Raw genomic sequence first — 19,106 nt, 5'->3', positions numbered from 1 at the left:
GTTTCAAGTTGTCTCCCACTCTCAGTCTTCCCAACAACCTGACTGTGATATTTTTTATTACGCATCGGTCCCAATCTCCAGTGCCTCCCTCAGAAGAGGCCAGGAGTGGTGGTTGGAACCCACTTTTCCCCCTCCAGAGGTGGCAGCGGGCTGGGCCGGGGGCGGGGGGGCCGCGGTGCGCCCCGGGCTGCGCCGCCGCCGGGCGGTCTGCGGGGGGAGCCCCGGAGCAGCTCGTCCCGCCGCCTTCCCGAGGGCGCTGCCGCTGCTCCCCCGGTTCTCCGGGACTGCGGCTGGCAGCCCGGCAGTTGGCGGTGTGCCTGCTTCGCGGCCCTGGCCGCAGCCCCTCCGCCACGGCCCTGCGCCGCCCCCCTATCCCCCCCACCCCGCCCGGCTACGGGGCGTGGGTCCTCCGCTCGCTGACGGTCAAACGGGGCTTTGCTGCAGCCCGGGCCGCCCCCGCCCGGGTGTCCCCGCAGCGAAGCCCCTCTGGGACACACGCCGCTGCCCCCCGGGAGGCGAGGCCGCGGAGCGGGGCAATGGAACACCCCACTCGTGTGGCGGCGGCGGCGCGGGGCCGCCCGCCAGGCTCCGAGGCCTGACTCAGCGGCAAGAGCAGGGCAAGACGGCGGCTCCGGCGCGGCCCCGTTTTCCGCCTCGGCCGCGTTTGCACGGGGAGCGGGGCGAAGCCACCCCCGCCCTCCGACGGCCTCGTCGCCGGCAGCGCGGCCTCACCTGCCCGCTGCCCCCCGCGGAGCGGGGCGGCCAGGCGGGGCCCGCCCGGGCTGCGCCGCGATGGCCGGGCCAGCTCTCTCCGCACCGCCTCGCCTCGCCTCTCCGCCGGGCGGCCGGGGCGGGGCGGGGGGCGGGCGCGGCGGCGCGGCTCGCTGATTGCAGGGCGGGCGCTGCCAGTCCGCCGCCTCCCCCGCGCCAGCCGCGTCCCAGCGCCGGAGCCGCACGGCCCAGCAGCGAGCGCCCAGCCCGGCCCGGCCCCGCCAGCCGCCCCCCATGGAGGAGCAGCCCCATCACCACCACCACCACCATTACTACTACTACGGCCACCACCACCACCACCCGCAGAGCGCCTACCTGCCGCCGCCCGACGGCCGAGCCCAGCCCAAGCCGCCGCTCCGACACGAGCACAAGCACGGCGGCCCGCAGCACCAGGAGGCGCCGAAGCGGAGAGCAGGTCGGGGCGGGCGGCGGGCCGGGGCCTGTGACCTTCGCGGGGCGGCGGCGGGGCCCTCCTCCTCCGCCGCCGCCGCCGCCTCCTCCCCCGGCCCGGCTGGAAGCTTCTCCGCCGCGCTGGGGCCGCTTCCTGTCCGCCATGTTGGGGCCGGCGCGGTTGCGGGAGCCGCGGGGCCCGCCGGCACCGCCGCCGCCCGCCGGGCACGTGGGGCGGCCCGAGGGGCGCTGTCCCCCGCCGGGGCCGCGCCGCGCCGGGGGGGAGGAGGGGGCGGCCGGGGGGCGACCCGCCGCTTAAAAATTGATGAGCGTGAAAATCAATGAGTCAGATAAGGCGGAGGGGCCCCGGCCCGGCCCGGCCGGCGGGAGCGAGGAGGCGGCGCGGCCTGGCGGGGCCCCGGCGCTGCCCGGGGGGCTGCGGCCGCCTCCTCCCTGCGCGGCCACCGCCCGGCGCCGGGGGGGGCGCAGGAGCGGGCGCGGGGCGGTCTCGGCGGGCCGGCCGGCCGGCCCAGGGGCTGGCGGAGCCGGCGGCGTACCGGCGCGCTGGCCGGGCGGCAGCACCGCATAGGCGGTGGCCGGGCAGCCCTGGCCGCGGCGGGGGGGCTCCTCCCGGGCGGGCCGGGCCCCCACCTCGCTTCGGGGGGGCTCCGCGGTGGCTGGGAGGACCCCGCTGGGGGGCTGGTGTGGGCGCAGAGGGCGAGCGTGGTGGCAAGAGCAGCCGGAATACTATGCACGCTTTTTTATATATGTATTTTTTTATGTGTGTATATATATATATATTTTTTTTTCCTTAAAATGTCCATGTACATCATGGGGCGGGCGAGGGGCAGGGAGCTGGCACCGGGAGCTGGCTCCGGGGGCTGGCCATGGCCGCTCGCCTCCGCAGCGGGCAGCGAGCGCCCTGGGCAGGCACACGCTAAAATAAGTTCCCGAGCACAAAATAAGTTGAGTAGTCATTTTGCTGTACGCAGTGTGCCCAGGGTTTTTAATATGTGCTTACTCTGACACCCCTCCCTTGCCAGATACGAAACCATTTGGGGGGTTGCTAAATACTCTTCACCTGTTTGTTTTGATGTTTTATTTTAATTTTTTTCTTCTTCCTCAATTTCGGTTGCTGCACCTCGGTGTCCAGGCCAGAGCCAGCTGTGCCAAATGTTGATTTGGAGAAAACTCTGGCAGCTGAGTTGTGAATACTTGAAAATTGGAACTAGAAACTGCTGACACACTGACTTACTGAAATGGATTTTGTTCTTCATTTTATTCTTTTGCTCCTCATCTGCATTGGTCTTATGACCACTCTTATTGTTTTGTTTCATTAACGAGTAGTGTCAAAAGTCTTGAGTCATACAAGGTCAGCTATAATGCATTGCTTTTTAGAAGGCTTCCTCTGCACGTTATTCTGAAATACTTGATTTTTAGTCCTTGACTCAGCTGGGAATCCCATCCTGTTGCTTTTCTCTGAGATGAAGTATTGATGGTTAATACTCTTAGCAGCATATTTGAAAGTTATAGTGGAAGTTGTGGTGGTTACAGATACTTGCTTGTAGTAAAATCCTTTTTGATCCCTCTCAGCAAACTCAGTTGTGGAATTTCTGTAAAGATTCCTACAAGGATTCTTGTGTTCCCGACTTGCACAGAACTTGAGCAGTTACATCTGCCAGACATCTGAGGCTCCAGGATGTGAGGATAACAATGATTTTTAGTATAGCAGTTAATTTTAACAACATCGGCAACAACAAAAACGTTCTTTTTCAAGCTGGAGCTTTGCCTGCTCTCGTTCTTGGGGGACTCCGTGCGCTGTGCTGACTGCACGCCGTCACGGCTGCAGATGAAGCCTTAGGTGGGTCAGTTGTTGTGGGAGATGTAAGGCTTTCCACCCTCGGGAAGGAGGACGGATGAGTCAGAGGAGGAGCGAGGAGGATAGCGCTGTTCCAGGAGGAGCGGGTGCAGTAGGAAGGAGTCCCTCTGCTCGGTCCACAGCTGGAATGTATTTGTTGAGCTGGGTACAACGTGCTCTTCCCATTTCTCAGTGAAGGCTTCTCTTGGGGCATTGTAGCCAGGGTCCTCGAAAGCAATAGGTCTCTGGCCAGAGATTTAAGAAAAAATTTTAAAAAAGGAAGGTGAGTTGATTCAGTCTGGACTATCATGGGCTTCCAGCTCCACTTGAATTGCACTCTCAAGATTCACTTCAGAACCGTAAGGCCTAGAAATGAACTTAAGAAGCAAAAAGGAAAGCTGAGTGTACAGCATAATCTCACGGTTTGATGAGTTGGAGCCCTCAGCAAGTATGTTATTTCTTGGGTGTTAAGCTAGTAGCAGGTCTCCCAGGGACTCTGAAATACCAGAATTTCTCAGTGGGCAGGAAACTGGGTGCTGGTAGTGGTGGAAGGGTTTCTTCTCAGTTTTATCACCTTCTCAATGCTAAAGAGCACATGTAGGGCAGTGTTGGTTTCTGTCTAAAAATGAAGTGAGGAGATGCGGTCACCCTACCTTCCCTCCACCTTCCAGCTGTACTTACCAATGTCCTTTTGGAAAGCTGCTTTTTTTTTCCTTTTTTTTCCCCCCTTTTACTAGACTTTACTAGAGATGACGTTTTGGAGGTGGGTGGGGAGAAGGGGTGCTGGTGTTTCAGGTCTGGGAGCTTGATGGAGATGATAGGAGTTGGCCCTTGTTCACAGTATAGATTCTGAACCTCAACAAATCCTGTAGCAAAGGCGGCAGATCCCTCTGTCTTGAAGCATCCTGGGAATTAATTATTTTTTTCCTCTGTGTGACCTGGAAATAGTAGCTGATGAAATAGCTCTTCAGCTTGCCAGTGATCTTTAGTGCAGTATATTTTCTTCATGTAATATCTGTATATTCTTTTGCTTCGTTTTGTTATCCTGACTGTCTGCTTTTCTTGCTGTGCTTTCCAGCAAATAAGCATATGCTTTTGTACATCAGAGACTAGATGTTTTCCTATTTTAAAATGTCTGCTTGAGGAAACTGGACATGTTAGGGCTGATTACAGCTTTCTGCAATCAGAAGTTTAGCATTTCACATTCTAACTCTTGCCTTTTGTTGGTTTTGGCTTTCTTCTAGGCTACGGAGAGCTAAATGGTAATGCAGGAGAAAGAGAAGCATCATTAAAGGGCCTGTGCTCTGATGAAACCGCCACCCCAGGATCCAGGGTACCCAATGGCAGCCAGCAGCTTGTAGACACTAACGTGACCCCAAAGCAGACTGTGAAGGCCAGTGCTTTGGGGAAAGCTGGAATCAAAACCAAGAACTTCATTCAGAAAAATAGCATGGACAAAAAGAATGAGAAGTCCTATGAAAATAAACTTAGAGAAAGCCAGTCCTCAGACAAGCCAGAGGGAGTGTCTATCCCAAACGGTGTGGTCACCAGTAATTCTAGCTATATCACAAATGGCTACGTAGGCAAAGGGGCCGATAACGATGGTAGCGGCTCCGAGAGTGGATATACTACGCCTAAAAAACGGAAAGGCAGGCGCAACAGTGCCAAGGGTTGTGAGAACTTGAATCTAGTACAGGATAAAATAATGCAACAGGAGGTCACTGCACCAACCTTAAAACAGGAACTTGAGAGTTTCAAACCTGATTATAGTGAACAAAAAGGGAACCGAATTGAAAATACTAAGCCTGTCTGGAAATACGAGGCTGGGACTGGTGGAGCAGGCCGGGGAAAGCCTGGGCTTGGGGATGTACAGCGAAAAAACTCTGATGCCAAACCTGGGATTAGCAGCAAGAAGTTTGATGACCGGCCCAAAGGCAAGCACGCATCGTCGGCTACATCTAAAGAGGATTCATGGACCTTATTTAAACCACCCCCAGTTTTTCCAGTGGACAATAGCAGTGCTAAAATTGTTCCCAAAATAAGTTATGCAAGTAAAGTTAAAGAAAACCTCAACAAAGCAGCTCAAACCCCATCCACGTCGTCTTCGTCATCTTCGTCATCTGCCGGGGAAACTCAGGCCCAAACATCAAGTCGACTATCCCAAGTCCCCATGTCTGCTATGAAATCTGTTACTTCTGCGAGCTTCTCGAATGGGCCAATTCTAGCAGGGACTGATGGAAGTGTGTATGCTCCAGGGACCCAGCCACTGCTCTCAACTGCTGCTAGTACTGTACCATCAGCCTCCTCCGAGTCAGTACCCCAGGACATGAGTACAACTTCAACAGCCCTCGAACAAAAGAAATCTAGCCTTTTTATCTACCCTTCAAATATGCAAACTGTGCTTGTGGGTACAGCGCAAGTCGATTTCCCATCGCAGACGAATCAGCAGAACCTGGGAGATATCTTCCAGAATCAGTGGGGCTTGTCTTTCATAAACGAGCCCAGCGCTGGACCCGAAACTGTTGTGGGGAAATCTGCGGATAATCAGTTAACGGAAGTGACATTTCAAGGGGAATATCCTGCCACTTTGGTTTCACAGTGTGCTGAAATCATTCCCTCAGGAACTGAACAACCTGTGTTTCCTAAGGCTTATGAGCTGGATAAACGGACTAGCCCTCAAATTCTTAGTGCTATTCTTAAGCCTGGGACTGCTGTTGAGGGTGGTGTCTTAGCTTTGGAGTCGCATCACACAGGTGACCTACAAAAGGCAGACACCAGTAGCCAAGGTGCTTTAGTGTTTCTTTCAAAAGACTATGAAATAGAGAATCCTCTGGCCTCTCCTACGAACAATTTGCTAGCCTCCGCCAAAGAACAGAGGTACCAGAGAGGCCTAGAAAGGAAAGATAGCTGGGGTTCTTTTGACCTGAGGGCTGCTATTATATATCACACTAAAGGTAATGGCTTAACTTGCTGCCTAAGGGCAGTCTCTTCTCTTTTTTTTTATTTTTTTTTTTTATTTTACTGTTTTTTAAGTGAAATATTCTAACATGATACATTCCTTACAGCGATTCGGGGTGTTTTAAAAATAAGCTCCTTGCTTGCATATCTCTAATGGCAATAATGGTTTGGGAAAGTTATTCAAAGGGTTGTTTAATTAATGTCAAGAGGTATTTGTTTCCCTATTCCTGTGGACAAGCGTAAGTGATGTTGATAGGGATGATACTTAACTAGTGTGTTTTACATTTTAATTCCTATGGAATGAGCAGGTCCTTCTAGGCTTCTCAGATTTAAATGTGTAGGTTCATCTGCTCTGTTCCAGCTTTACCAGGTGATATTCTGTCCCTGAAAAGGCTTCATGGTCTGTACTCACACCTCTGCCACCAAAGTGTTGCAGCTTTTCCCTTGGGCAGATCAGGGCCTGAAATCATGACTTTGAAGGAGGAAAAAAATTATTCCTACAGCTTTTCATGGTGTGATTTATCTTAGTTTTTTAAGCAAACCACACATACACGCTTTTCCCCTGCCCTTACTGAGTATGATGGGCAACAGCAAGACAAGTCTTTGCTTATCAACTCTTCTGTAAGCTGCAGATTGAATTCTCTCATTGCCTTTGTAGGCCAAATCTTTCAGATGATTTTATTGCTTTCATGGAGTCCTTTGTAGTCCAGCTCCTTTTTTTTCCCTGATTTTTTGAGACTGAAATGACTCAGACACGATACAGACACTGTAACTGGGAATGAAGAGAGGGAGGCCTGTGGGATGGCTTGCTTACGCTTTAGCCTCAGCTCCAGAAGCTCTGAGGTCTTGCAGCAGTTCTTGGCTTTTGGTCCTGGCTCAGTGTGAACAGGAGCCTGGTTGCGTGTTCCCTTTTGGCACGGTTACTTGCCTACCGTTGATGAACGCAGGGGCAGTTCCTTCTTTATTGGTGTGTGTCCCCACCCTTCCCTCTCCCTGCATCCCCCTACCCTGAAGGGAAAAAGGTAATCATCCATTTCTTGTTTACTATTCCACATACATATGTGGATAATGTCTTGCTCCCCCCTGCAGAGTGGTTGGCATTGGCAAATTGCTGTGTTTTGAGCCACCACAAAGTTCTTAAATTAGCTGTTCACAAACTCTTGTGTATAGCATACAGAAACTTAGATGCCATCCTTTAGTAATAGTAAGGCCAGTCATTTAAAAATAATAACTCCAGGTATTTTCTTCCAGGTCACCTCTCTCACGATGTTACGTTTTAAGCTCTAGTGTTCTCGAGAACAGCATTCATCAATTGATTTTACCTGGCTCTTCTACCTTCCACCCAGTCTATCCCAGTATTAAAAAGAGCTTTCAGTTCTCATTTCTTGTGTCTGCCTGCAGCCTCAATCCCAGTTTCCCATCAGAAAATGGGGGTACCAGAAGGCATAGCATGGTGTAGAAGGGAAGTCCTAGGCAGTCCTTAATTCTTAAGTTTGCTGTTCTGGTCTCTTTGGTTTTGTCAGTCTGAACTTGCTTGCAGAAAAGCAACTCTGTACAGCCACAGCAAGACTCATCAGCACGCTCTTTCTCACTAGCTGTGTGAAAGACAGACCAGAGTAAAACAATAGTAACAACAGGAAAATAAAGAACACTCCCTTCCCATGTCCTCTTAAGGAGGTGTTAACTTCAGAGTCTGGCTGTGTTTAGTTGTCTAAACACAGGGGTTAATTCCATTCAATGGCAAGAACAGACACCTAAAGCACTCTTTAAAATACCGTTTTCTGCTCATTTGCTCTTGCTTTGAGCACGCAGAGCAAGCACCTTTGTGATGCCCTGGGGAAGCAGTTCCTGCCCCACTGCTCCTCTGTGCCCATTTATTTTTTGGGCTGTATCTGTGCCAGCTTCAAGGTGTTACTTAGGGGTAAAACATGATGGATGTTTCTGATCAGTGTGTTGTCATTAATGCAGTGATAAGGGTGCTCCAAGCAGCTTCAGCTTGTCTTTCTCCTACTTAGTCTTCAGATGCTATTGCTGATTTACAAAGCAGATCAGTCCAGGTCTTAGTAAGTCTTCTGTGATAATATTGGGTGTTGCTTTTCTGTCTGTGTCAAGTCTGTTGCGATGAGTTGGGTTAAGGGGTTTTGAAAGGAATGGTGCCACCTTCTGCCCTGTGCCTGCCCCTCTTCATGGCCGTGATCCTGCAGCCAGACCCTGCGGGTGATCTCCTGTGGCACAGCGTCCTACAAAATGGCTCGGAAACGGAGCTGCCAGGGGGTGTTTGCAAGACAGCGGTGCAGTGGTTAATTCCCACACCATTCTCTCCGTTTATCTTGGGCTGTTTTCCTGAGGTCCTACTCCTAGCCAACCAATTCCTCTGCAATCGGAAAGGAACAATTTCACTTGCTTATTTTCCACAAGCTGCCTTCCCCTCCTCCCTGCTGAGCGTGTGGGTTTGCCTGGGACACCCTGACAGCAGCCCAGGCAGTTGGATTCTCAGATTGTTTGATTTTGATTTCAAGAGGAGGGTGAACTTCTCCCTCTTCAGATTGATCTGTTTGCTTTTGAGCAAAGTCTCGATAGTTTGATCTTCCGATCTGCCCTGCCTCTGGGGTTATGGACACAAAGAAAAACAATTGCGGGGCAAGGACGGGGGTGAGCATGGAGCACTTTTGGGGTCCTGGTGTGTTCCTATCCTGTGCAGTAGTAGTTGAGTGCAAGCAGCTCATGGTGCAAGGATGAATCCCTGGCTGTAGCAGTGAGAAGTGGGCTCTAGCATGAGTGGTTGGAGTGATTCGACCTGTCACAAGCTTTTTGGTTTTGCACTGTTTGTGTCTGCAGCTGTGATCAGGTTATGTGCATCCTCATCTTGGATTGTAAATAGGCTATGGGAAAGCCTCCAGCTTACTCGGTAGCTTTGTTCCAGTAAACCAGGCTTGCCTGTGCGCTGTTTGCCCAGTGACTGCAAGGGGCATTACAGATTGTAATTGCTTCACAGCTTCCTTGGGAAAGGATAGATGGAGGAGGTAACATACAGGGCAGGCTGGCTCTGGTGCAGTAATCCTGTTGGAACCATCACAGCGCAGTGGCTGCTGGCAAGGCTGTGCTGAGGTGTAAGGCTGGGTGGCTGCAGAGCAGAGCGAGGGCCTGGTGGAGGAAGCTGTGCTCGTCTGGGTGTGCCCAGATCGCTTTTTCCCCAGAAGTCAGGGCACTGGGAATGTGCTGGCAAGGCTGAGGTGCCCTCCTGTTCTTCTCTCTAATGCATTTCATGCTTGTTTCCTCTGTGCCCCTGCTGCATGCCTTGCCTTTTTGTTTTCCTTTTTAAAAGGCAGAAAGTCTCCTTTGATCACCTGATCTGCTTGACTGTAAAACACGATTCTTCAATGTGGCAGCCTTCGCTGACAGCGCATGCCACTCGGTGTTTGTGATGGTGCCTTAACACACACGGGTGACATACCTGATTTAGCAAGGTAGATCTGATTTAGTTGAGCACTGGGTGGGCCTACTGCGTGTGTGGCTGGAGACAGGGACGGCAGCTTAGTCTGGGAGACTGGATGGACCGTGAAGGAGTGATGCTCTTGCTTGGGAACATTGTCCCTATCTAGGTTAGAACTGAACCTGTGCCTCGGTGTGGCATTGCCAAAGTCCTCATCCAATTGAGGTAAAACTGGTCCCTGCAGGTCTTTTGGTCCTTCGGGAGAGGAGGCTGGGAGAGGAGGCTGGGGGTATCTCATCTTTCCTTCTGTTGAAATCAGTATTTCCTTACTGCTTTAGTCCTCCTTTTAAAGACAGCTGGATCATAGAATTGTTTAGGTTGGAAAAGACCTTTAAGATCGAGTCCAACCATTAACCCAGCATGGCCAAGCCCACCACTGATGCGTGTCCCTAACCACCACATCTGCACAGCTTTTAAATACCTCCCAGAATGGTGACTCCGCCACCACCTCCTCAGGCAGCCTTTTCCAGAGCTTGACAACTCTTTCAGTGAAGACATTTTTCCTAATACCCGATCTAAACTTCCACTGGCACAACTTGAAGCTGTTTCCTCTTTTCCTATTGTTTCTTATTTGGAAAAAGACACCGACCCCCGCCTCACTACAGCCCCCTTTCAGGTAGTCGTAGAGAGTGAGAAGGTCCCCCTGAGCCTCCTTTTCTCCAGGCTGAAGAATCCCGGTTCCCTCATGAAATGTTTTATATCAAAATAATTGTCAGAATTTTGCAGTGTTGGGGCAGTTGCAGTCTTCCAGGCCAGGCTGGCTGCTGGTGGGCCCTGTATGGCAAGCTTTGTGATGGGAAGCTCAGTAGTTTGCTTGTCCTTTGCTAAAAAGTGAATAATCGAGGTCTCCAGTTCAGCTGCACAACAGCAAAGACCATATAGGTGGAGGAGAAGAAACTGCAAGGTTTCCCTCTTTCTGTCTTGCCCCCGAGTTTCTGCCTGTGCCTCTGCTTTGTTCCTTCTCAGCATCTCGGTTGCACCAGCATCTCTGCTCGTGTGAAGAAGCAGAAGAGCAGCATGGAAAATAGAGCAAGTCAGCGTGGGCCAGCCGGGAGTGGCATTTGACGGAATGGTGAACTGGGTCAGAAGAAATAGCAGAGCTGTGAATTCAGCAATTTTCATCCTTTACATCAGGAGAAGGGGGGGGGGGGGGGGAACGCGCCTTGGTTTCCCATCCCCCTTGTTGGGAAGGGGTTAGATCCCAGACTGTTGCTTATGGCCTTGTGGGGCCTGAGCTGTGGGGAAAGGGCTGATATAAATCTCCTTCAAGTCTGTGCTTTTGCCAGTTGTCAGGATGAGTACAGGGTATTTGGTACAGCAATGAGTCTCCACAGCATTGAATTTTTAGTCTTTGCTTCGTTTCTGGGGCAGTCCTTTACCTTAATCATTGTGTCCTGCAGATGGAAAATCGGACGAGGAAGGTCCCTCTTTGTTACTTTTTTAGCGCTTCGTTTTAGGGACAATTGCCAGTTTATATTGTTACATTTATGAGAACCGAGAACTAGTACCGTGGTGTTGTGCCGACACTTCTGTTTGCAGGGGCAGCCTTTCTAGGAAGGAAAGTTTGTGTAAAAGTGCCTGTCTTAACAAGTGATCACAGAAAGACTTCTTTCCCCTCCAACATCATGTACCAGTCCTGCTATAAAGTTTATTGACTATGAGGAATCTCGGCGCAATTCACCAGCGTGCTGGGGTCTGTTCCTAACATCAAAGCCTTCCTTCACCAACCCTTTGTTTGGGCGATAGTCCCCAGGAAAAATGGTTCTCCCCCTGCAGCTCTTGAGGTAGATGTGGCTGGGGCTGTCTGCCACAGTTCCTCAGCCAACCGTGAGCCAGAGGGCTGTGGAGAGGCCGGCTAATTGTAAAAGATCCTGGGAAGCGTGAGGTTGGAAAGGGGCACGGGAGGTGACCTAATTCTGCCCCTGGCTCGGAGCAGTGCTGGCATTGACACCGGGTTGTGCAAGGGTTTGCTGATGGCATTTTCTCCAGCTGGGTTGGAGTCCGCTGAGAAGAAAGCATGCCATTTCCCCGGCCACGTGCCCTGTTTTGGGAATGGTGGCCCCTGTCTATTGGTCATATTGATCACCTTCCGCTTTGGAAATCGGCAGTACTAGGATTTGGGCCAGTGTCAGAGAGCTGGCCCCACGCTCGTGGTGAGGGTGCCCCTTTTCCCATCCAGGGGTGGGCGATAGTAGGAGAGTCCCTGCTCAGACTCTCTCTCGAAGCTTTATTCCGAGAAAGCGGGCTCGAGAAAAGAGCTTGACCCAAGGAAGGAGGGCTGGAAGCAGGCGTGGGGCCTCTAACATGACCGGCTCATGGTGGGTGCCTTGTCCTCCACCCTGCGTCCCTGTGCTTAATGCTGTGGTTAGCTGGAGCCGGGTGCTGCGCAGCGGTGGCTCTGCCGAGCTGCCTGTCCACCGCGTCAGTCACTGAGGTCCATCCAACTACTGCGACAGTGGTCATGGCACTTGTCACAGCACCTTGTGACAGTTGTAGGTGACCACAGCCTGTAACCAATCCAGAACCAGGAGGAAAACTTCCTCTAATGTATTACCAAGTAAAGGAAAATAAATCATAAAATTCCATCTGAAGTTTGAAGGAAACCTTTTTTTTCCTAATTTTGTATTGCAGTTAGCCCAAGATTTTTTTTTATTTTTTTTTTTTTCCTTCCCCCTCTGTGAAGTTGTTTCAGTTGGTAAATGTGCTTAACCCATGCTCTCCTGGATCTGGTGCAGTGCTGCTGGTCAGGTACAGGGGAGGTCCTTGCACTTGTTCTGATGGCGGACAATAAACAGGAACGGTCGATAGCACATCCAGTTTGCTGATGGCCTTGGTTTTGTAGCTTTGTCAGACTGAGCATCTGCCAGCTAACGCATCCAGGTGCTTGGGATTTACAGGACACTTTATACCACCCTCTCTTCTATGTTGTCTTCCAAAGGAGGAGGGTGAAGCCCAAAAAAGGTTGGGGAGTTTGGGTATTGGTTTGTTAGGTTTTTAAAAACAGAATTTTGGCAACTTCCAAGGTTTTTTGGTGTGGTTTGGACAGTATCTCACTGTCTGCCTTGTTGTCAGGTTCCTCTTAACACAAACAGTTCACGTTCTTGTGGTGTCCAGTGAAGTTAGGACCAAATAGAAGCACAAAAGAAAGCATGGTCTTTTGCATGGAGATACAGTAGCGGGCAGCGCTTTGGCCTCTACCTTGTATTTGATGCTCAAATGTTGCTCTCGTGTGGAGGAACCAACAACCTGAGAGTAGCTTTCTGTCCCCTGCCTTTGGGGAAAACTGTTAAAATAGATGATGTTCTTTAACTGTTAGGAAATGATGCATCTGACTTCATTGAATGGAAAATTAGCTCTGCTGGAGGTAATTTTAGTAGCTGGTTCGTTTTACTTCTGGGGAATCGGCATCTGACGGATGAGGGAGGTGGTCCCTTGCTAGGTTGCTTATATCCCTGGGGGTTTTACAGGCTGGTTACTGTTGCCAAAGCACTTAGGGTTTCCCTGATGAAAGTGCAGAGTATTGCTGCTGTTATCGTGATGCAAAAATAACAGACCTCGTAAAATTTTCAGGGCCTTCCTTACAAAAGACTTAATTGTGCAGAGAGGGTTGGCAATATTTATTTGCATGCAATTTCCTGCCCCAGGGAGCTTGAGATTGTGGCGGACAAAGGACAGATGAAGGGTTGGAGAAGGGACGTGAACATGCAGGCGATTGATCGAGGTGACGCTTGGCACACATCGTGCTGAGGCCACGAGTTCTGTAGCGTTTCTTCTTCTTCCTTTCCCATGCCGGTTCGTTTACTTATTGCCTTGTTTTGTGCTTTACTGCACGTACCATGTAGCTTAATAATGTGTTGCCATTCTCCATTCCTAGCCCCTACCAAGGTCTTGTCACCCTCCTTTCTGGCAGAAGGGAGACTTTAAAGATTGTTCTTGCAGGTTGTGTTCCTACTAAGTGCTCCTTTTGTGCAAGTTCATCTCTTAAACTTGGTCACAGGGTGCAGTTAGTGTCTTTGTAAAAAATTCCAACTTGACAGTGGCTAAATGTAGTTATTTTGCATAGGTCTCTAAAGATGTGACTTAACTGGGGAGGTGTTTTAAAGGGAAGAGCCTTCTGTTTCTGAATGTGAATGAAAAGAGCATTTAACTTTGCTGTTATTTCTTAGGTAAACAAAAGCATAATGCTCTTTCAGCCAGAACTGGGGAGCGTTTGTTTGTCTTTAGCCCACAAGTGTGTTGTGGAGGTAAATTGGGGGAAGAACTGCAAGCCAGGCAGGCAGCTGGGTATCTCGAGCGTCGCACCTTGTTCTCGGATGACACGTTGGCAGCAGTTTAGCGGTGATGGTAGCAGAGTAATCTTTGCGTGGTGTGTTTCAGCAGATGCATGCTGTGAACCATGAGAAACTCACTTTGTCCAGCAGTTCTGATTTCACACGCGTTAAACATCAACTCGTAAAAAATCATCTCTCCGGGCTACATGTTGAGGCTGTAATGTGCGAAGCAGCATTGGAGTCAGACTACTAAAGCCTGAAGTTAAGGTTGTGATTTGTAGGAGAGGAGAAATGGCCATGATATTTCTGATGCTCAGTTTGGCCCTCTGACCCTTAAGACCACGTTACAGCCATATCTCTGCCTTTTGTTGCTGGATCCCTCACATCAAATTCATGCAGTCCTGTGGGCTGGGTTGGGGCTGCACTGCTGGGCTGGATGGGGTTGCCTTTGTCTGAAAGCCTCAGCACAACTGCAGCAGCGTTGTGCTACGCTCGGAAACTTAAAAGCATATTGGGAGTTGTCTCTGATAGCAGCATCAATCTGCATAATAACAACGGTCTTCTCATTTTGCCTCCACAGAAATGGAATCTGTTTGGAATTTGCAGAAGCAAGGTAAGGATGTTGGAAAGAATAAATAAACCAAATTGCTCTGTTGAGATGGGCGATGGGGGTGGATTGTTTTGGTGTCTGGGAGGTGCCTGTGTTTAGTTCTTCAGCGCCTGCTGTTTGTAGTCTGACTTTACCTGGGTTTTGGATTGCTAAAATACAGAACAGTAAGCTTTACCTTAATGGTGGGGTGTTCAGAGAGAAGCAGAGTCTCTAAAAGAGCAATAAAAACAGTGTCAAGCTAGATTGAATGAGTCTTCCCTGTGTGTATACAAAATGGCTTTCTATTTCTGGTGTTGAGTGTCACACCCAAGAAAAACTTTTAAATTCTGGTGTATTCTCACACTTCACCTGTGAAGGCATTCTGTGTTAGCTTGTGGGTAGAGTGGTGCTTGGAGACTCGGGTGCTGCTGCCTGGGGTTGCGAAGCACTGATCCTGCTCTGCTGGAGTTGGCCAGGGCTCCCGAGTGCATCTGCAGGAGGTGGTATCACTGGGGGTCCTAAGGAAAAGTCTGGTGACGGCTAATTACTTCTCAGATCTCTTGGGAATGTCTTCAGCCACGGGTCCTGAAGGCAGCTTGTCAAAAACTTAGGATTTTGCTTTCTTTCCAGATCCCAAAAGGATAATCACTTATGATGAAGCCATGGATCGCCCGGATCAATGAAGGTAGCAAGACGAGACTGCCTGTTATAACCTTTCTGCAGCATTTGTGCTGTTCATGGGGGACAAAAGGCTTTTATGCTCCTTCTAAATCTTCAGTGCAGCAGAGGAACCATAACTAGAATCACAGGATAATATATACAAATATATATATAGTTATTTAAAAATGGCAACTGAAAGTAATTAGACTTCTTAAGGAATCTGAAAATTTATTTCAACGAGACTACACACGTGATTATTTAATCTCCGGTACTGAATAGATTTTTTTCGTTTTTTTCGTTTTGTTTTTGTTTAAAGAGTGAATGCAAGTGATTAACGAATACAGACTCGATTTACAAGCCCGGTTCTAAAGTTCCTGCTGTCATCTACATGGGCAGCAGCAACCCACTGGAGAGGCATTTCCACTTGACAAGGTTTCTGTTTCTTGTTCTGTGACTGTAGTGACACACTAATCACAGGGAAATCAGGATGATTCACTATCCTTCATCTCCCCTTTCCCTTCCACCCGCCCCCTATTTGTTGGGTTTTTTTTTTCTCTGTTTTGTTTTCCATTGAATGCTGGAGAAACGCCTTGAAGTTTGCAGAGTTTCTTTTATTTTTTTTCCAGAGAAGTATAATCCGCATGTTTTGTCAGGAGTAAAGCAGCAATCCTATGCTGGGGATATTGTCTTAAAGCATCGTTCTTCTGGGGGAAAGATGGTTATACTGCAGTTCTAGGATGCATGGTGAAGTCACACAGTTGACCTGGCTCCGGTTACACATTGGACTATTGCAACTGAAGAGTTATTTCGTTTTAAGAGACAACATGCAAAAATAAGCAATCTGTTTAGGCATTTAATATGGAAAATAACCAACAACAAAAAAAACACTGTTCCCACAGTTTAATGCCATTGCATTACTGGGAGGGAAAAAAAAAAAAAAAAGGCAAAACAACTTCTGCTTTCAACTGTAGGTGCTTCATATTTGCTTTGTCTGTCTCCTAACACTAAATGTGCTGGATTTTTTTCCCATTTTCATTGGAAAACTGAAGAGGAATTGAGTTCTGCTAACTCTCACCCTTCTTGAATTATTTTTTTCTCTTTAAAAAAAAAAAAAGAAAAAAAATTTTAAAAAAAGAAAAAAAGAAAAAAAAAGAAAAATGGGAATTTGAATCCTTTTCAATTTGTCCATAGAACGCCAATGGCTGGGCTTCCCGCACCTGCCCGTTGGAAATGCTCTTTTATATTTTAATGCACTCTGTGTATTTCCGGGCTCTGCTTCTAACTATCTCTTAATAAAAATATATTTTATTACAAAAATGGAGGACTTAGGAATGAAAATAATAATTTAAAAATTAAAAAAAAAAAATCCCAAGGAAAGGAAAGCTTGCTAGCAGTGGTAGAGAAGGCTGAGCAGACTGCAGGCTCCAGCTGTGTAACCCGCTCTGTCCCATTGCAGCTTGTGTAGCGTGTCCAAATCGTCTTGGGGTTGGGTAGTTTTTCTGGGTTTTTATAAAAGTTAGAAAGTTCACAGGGTCCAGTGCAAGAGCGAGCAACGAATAAAGCAAAAATGGGTTTCCTGACATACCCAATGCTCATTGTGGGTGTTTGTGGCCAAATACTGGCTCAGGTATGTCTGGGTATCAAGGTCAGCAGCGGTTGGTGTGTCCTAAAATTAGACTGGACCCTATGGGGCATTACAGGAAGCAGATAAGCCCAAAACTGTTGCCTACCCCTTGTGCTTAGATTTATCCACTTTTTTCTTTCTTTCTTTCTTTTTTTTTTTGTTAACTAGGAGTATGTAGCATGCATTTTTTTAATTTTTTTATTCTTTTAATGAGATTGTTCCTAAATGAGATGCTTAAGTTCATGGTGGGACAATGAAACTTAATTCTGTACCTTTTGTAAGATTGCTAGCTTTCTGTCACGCTTAGTTTTAGAAGTTTGACTATGGATTGCCTACTCCATTTTATGTGTAAAATACTATATAGTATAATACTGTAGTGTAATACTATATAGTAAATCATGTATTGTATCAGTCCAGGTTCAGAAATGTGTGGTTGGCCAGTCACAAATAGTTCTGTTTCACCTATAAACTGTACCACCTTTACAGGTGTGTGTAACTTTCAGATGTATAACATGTTTACAGATGTGTCCGACATCTAGTCCTCTGACGTTCCTATTTTTAATTCTGTTGAGTCTCCCAACTGCTTGCCAAAAGTTGGAATCACCTCTGGCTCTGCTGTGGAAGAGCTGGGGCGTTCCTGAGCTTTAAAGTGTTGAACAAACTGGACAGTGGGACGGGGAAAATTAAGGTGGAAGAAATGTGCTTTTTTGGGGGGGGGGGTTGTTATTATTTCCAAAAAGTTGAAGGCTAATAGCAAAGTTTCCAGTTTGTTTTTACTGGCTTTAAGGCTCTGCTGTGTATTTATTTGCCTTGTGTAGTCACTTGTCGCCTTAAGGGCTGGGTTCCATTAAAAAAAAAAAAAAGAAAAAAAGACAAAAAAAAGAAAAAAAAAGAAAAAAAGACAAAACCAAACCCTGTTTTGCTTACCTGGGGTCTGTGCTGTCCTGGTACCTCTGCCCCCAGATGTGCTGTCGGGCGCGGCGATGCGGAAGCTGAGCAGCAATAACCTGTGCTGAATCTGACCCTGCACGTTTAGAAAGATCCAAGTCTTGCTGAATATTTGAGGATGCTCCTCTTGGCCTAGTCCAGTCTATCTTCTAAATAGCGAAAGAAGTGCTGAAAGAAACACGGTTCAAGCGATGGGTTGGGTTGGTTTTTTTTCCCCCCAGTGTTTGTCCCTGCTGCTTTGCCTGGCTGCGCCTGGCCCGCGCTGGCGGGACCCATCCAAACACCCTCTGCAGCTTCTCTGCTGTATTTCTGACCATTCTCTGTTCAAATGTCTGTCTGTCTCCATGAGCTCCACGGTGTGTGCTCAGCACTAAGCAGTTAGGAAATCCTCTCTGAGCTCCTGTAGCTCTGGCTTGCTGGCATTTCTGGGATAGACTATTGCCTAGAGCCAGGCAGGACCGTGGAAGAAACTTCCTCGTGCTGTCGTGTAACTCGCCCTGTTGCTGTCTGCAGTCCTCCCGAAGTCCTCACACAATTCTTTACTGAGCACTTATTAAAAATATCTTAAGATTTAATCTGTTTTCTGATTATTTTTGTGTAAACTTCTAAAAAAAAAAAAAAAAAAGAGAAAAAAAAACCCTGAAATTGAGCTGTGACTAATTTAGCACATTTAAATAATGCTAAGGTGTTACTGATAAGTCTCATGTTTTGTTTTTGTTTGACTCAGAGTATTAGTACTGTAGCATAAACCAAATACAGCCCGGGAAGGGGTGCAGCAGCCTTTTCTCCCGGGTCTGCACCCAAGGGTGTCCGCGTGCGAGGGGGTGAGGAACTGGCGGTGCGTGTGCGAGCATCTTATTTGCGTAAGGAGAGTGAGCGTGTATTTATTTGTGCCATTGTTTTCATTACACTGAGTAAGTTTTAAAACAAAAACCCTTAAATACATGTAGTATTGGAAAGTGGCACCAAGGGTAAGATCACGACCTATTTTTTTATTAGCTATGAAGATATTAATTCAGGTTAAGGCTTCTCTCCCATTTCTGTTCCCGTTGTGGGTCTGATGAGTCCCTTTCCTCCGGTTCTCTTGCCAGGCTGTTTATTGGAGTAAGGATTTCTGCATGGGCAGGGGCTGTCTCCTTTCTTCTCTGGTCTTTCACCACTGCTGCTCCTCTGCCGGCAGGTCCTGTCGGTGTCTCTTGTACAGGGTCTGGTGTAACGTGGCCAGAGTGCGTACCACCGGCCAGATCCAGCACAGGATCTGCTTTCTCTTTAGTGGATCAGGGAGTGTGCCATCCACTCCAAGAGACGATGTAAAAGCTGCTCCGTGCTCCCATCTCAGTGACGGTGGTTTGGGGAACTTCAGCCTCTCTGCTTCCTCCCACTCCACCTGTCTGGTGGGTTGGCAACACGATGGCTTTCAAGGTTTGGTTGGCGTTTGTGTTTGGTTTAAGCCCACCTCCGTTGTCTGTTTAGTTGTTGGAAGTCTCTTTAACAACGTGGGTAGCTCCAGGGCGTGGATTCTGTTGCTAACCCACTTCAAACCA

At 48.7% G+C, this 19,106-nt stretch overlaps 1 protein-coding gene across 2 annotated transcripts in view; it reads left to right on the top strand.

Annotated features, from left to right (window-relative positions):
- Window positions 1–18,137, top strand: part of NUFIP2 (nuclear FMR1 interacting protein 2) — a 37,835-nt gene extending 19,698 nt beyond the window's left edge. Inside the window, exons 1-4 of one of the 2 annotated variants that reach the window (XM_040616647.1) lie at window positions 969–1,186; window positions 4,264–5,973; window positions 14,322–14,354; window positions 14,961–18,137. In XM_040616647.1, coding sequence (XP_040472581.1) covers window positions 1,006–1,186; window positions 4,264–5,973; window positions 14,322–14,354; window positions 14,961–15,013 — 1,977 coding nt within the window. In that variant the 5' untranslated portion in view covers window positions 969–1,005 and the 3' untranslated portion in view covers window positions 15,014–18,137. Of the gene's footprint in view, window positions 1–968; window positions 1,187–4,263; window positions 5,974–14,321; window positions 14,355–14,960 lie in introns of those variants that run through there. The other variant, XM_040616657.1, reaches the window with a different exon arrangement.
- The last annotated feature ends 969 nt before the right edge of the window (window positions 18,138–19,106 follow it).

Source organism: Falco naumanni, chromosome 1 (genome assembly GCF_017639655.2).
Source record: "Falco naumanni isolate bFalNau1 chromosome 1, bFalNau1.pat, whole genome shotgun sequence".
Lineage (NCBI taxonomy): Eukaryota > Metazoa > Chordata > Aves > Falconiformes > Falconidae > Falco > Falco naumanni.
Note: the sequence above shows the minus strand (reverse complement) of the source record. Positions and strands in the feature narration are given on the sequence as shown.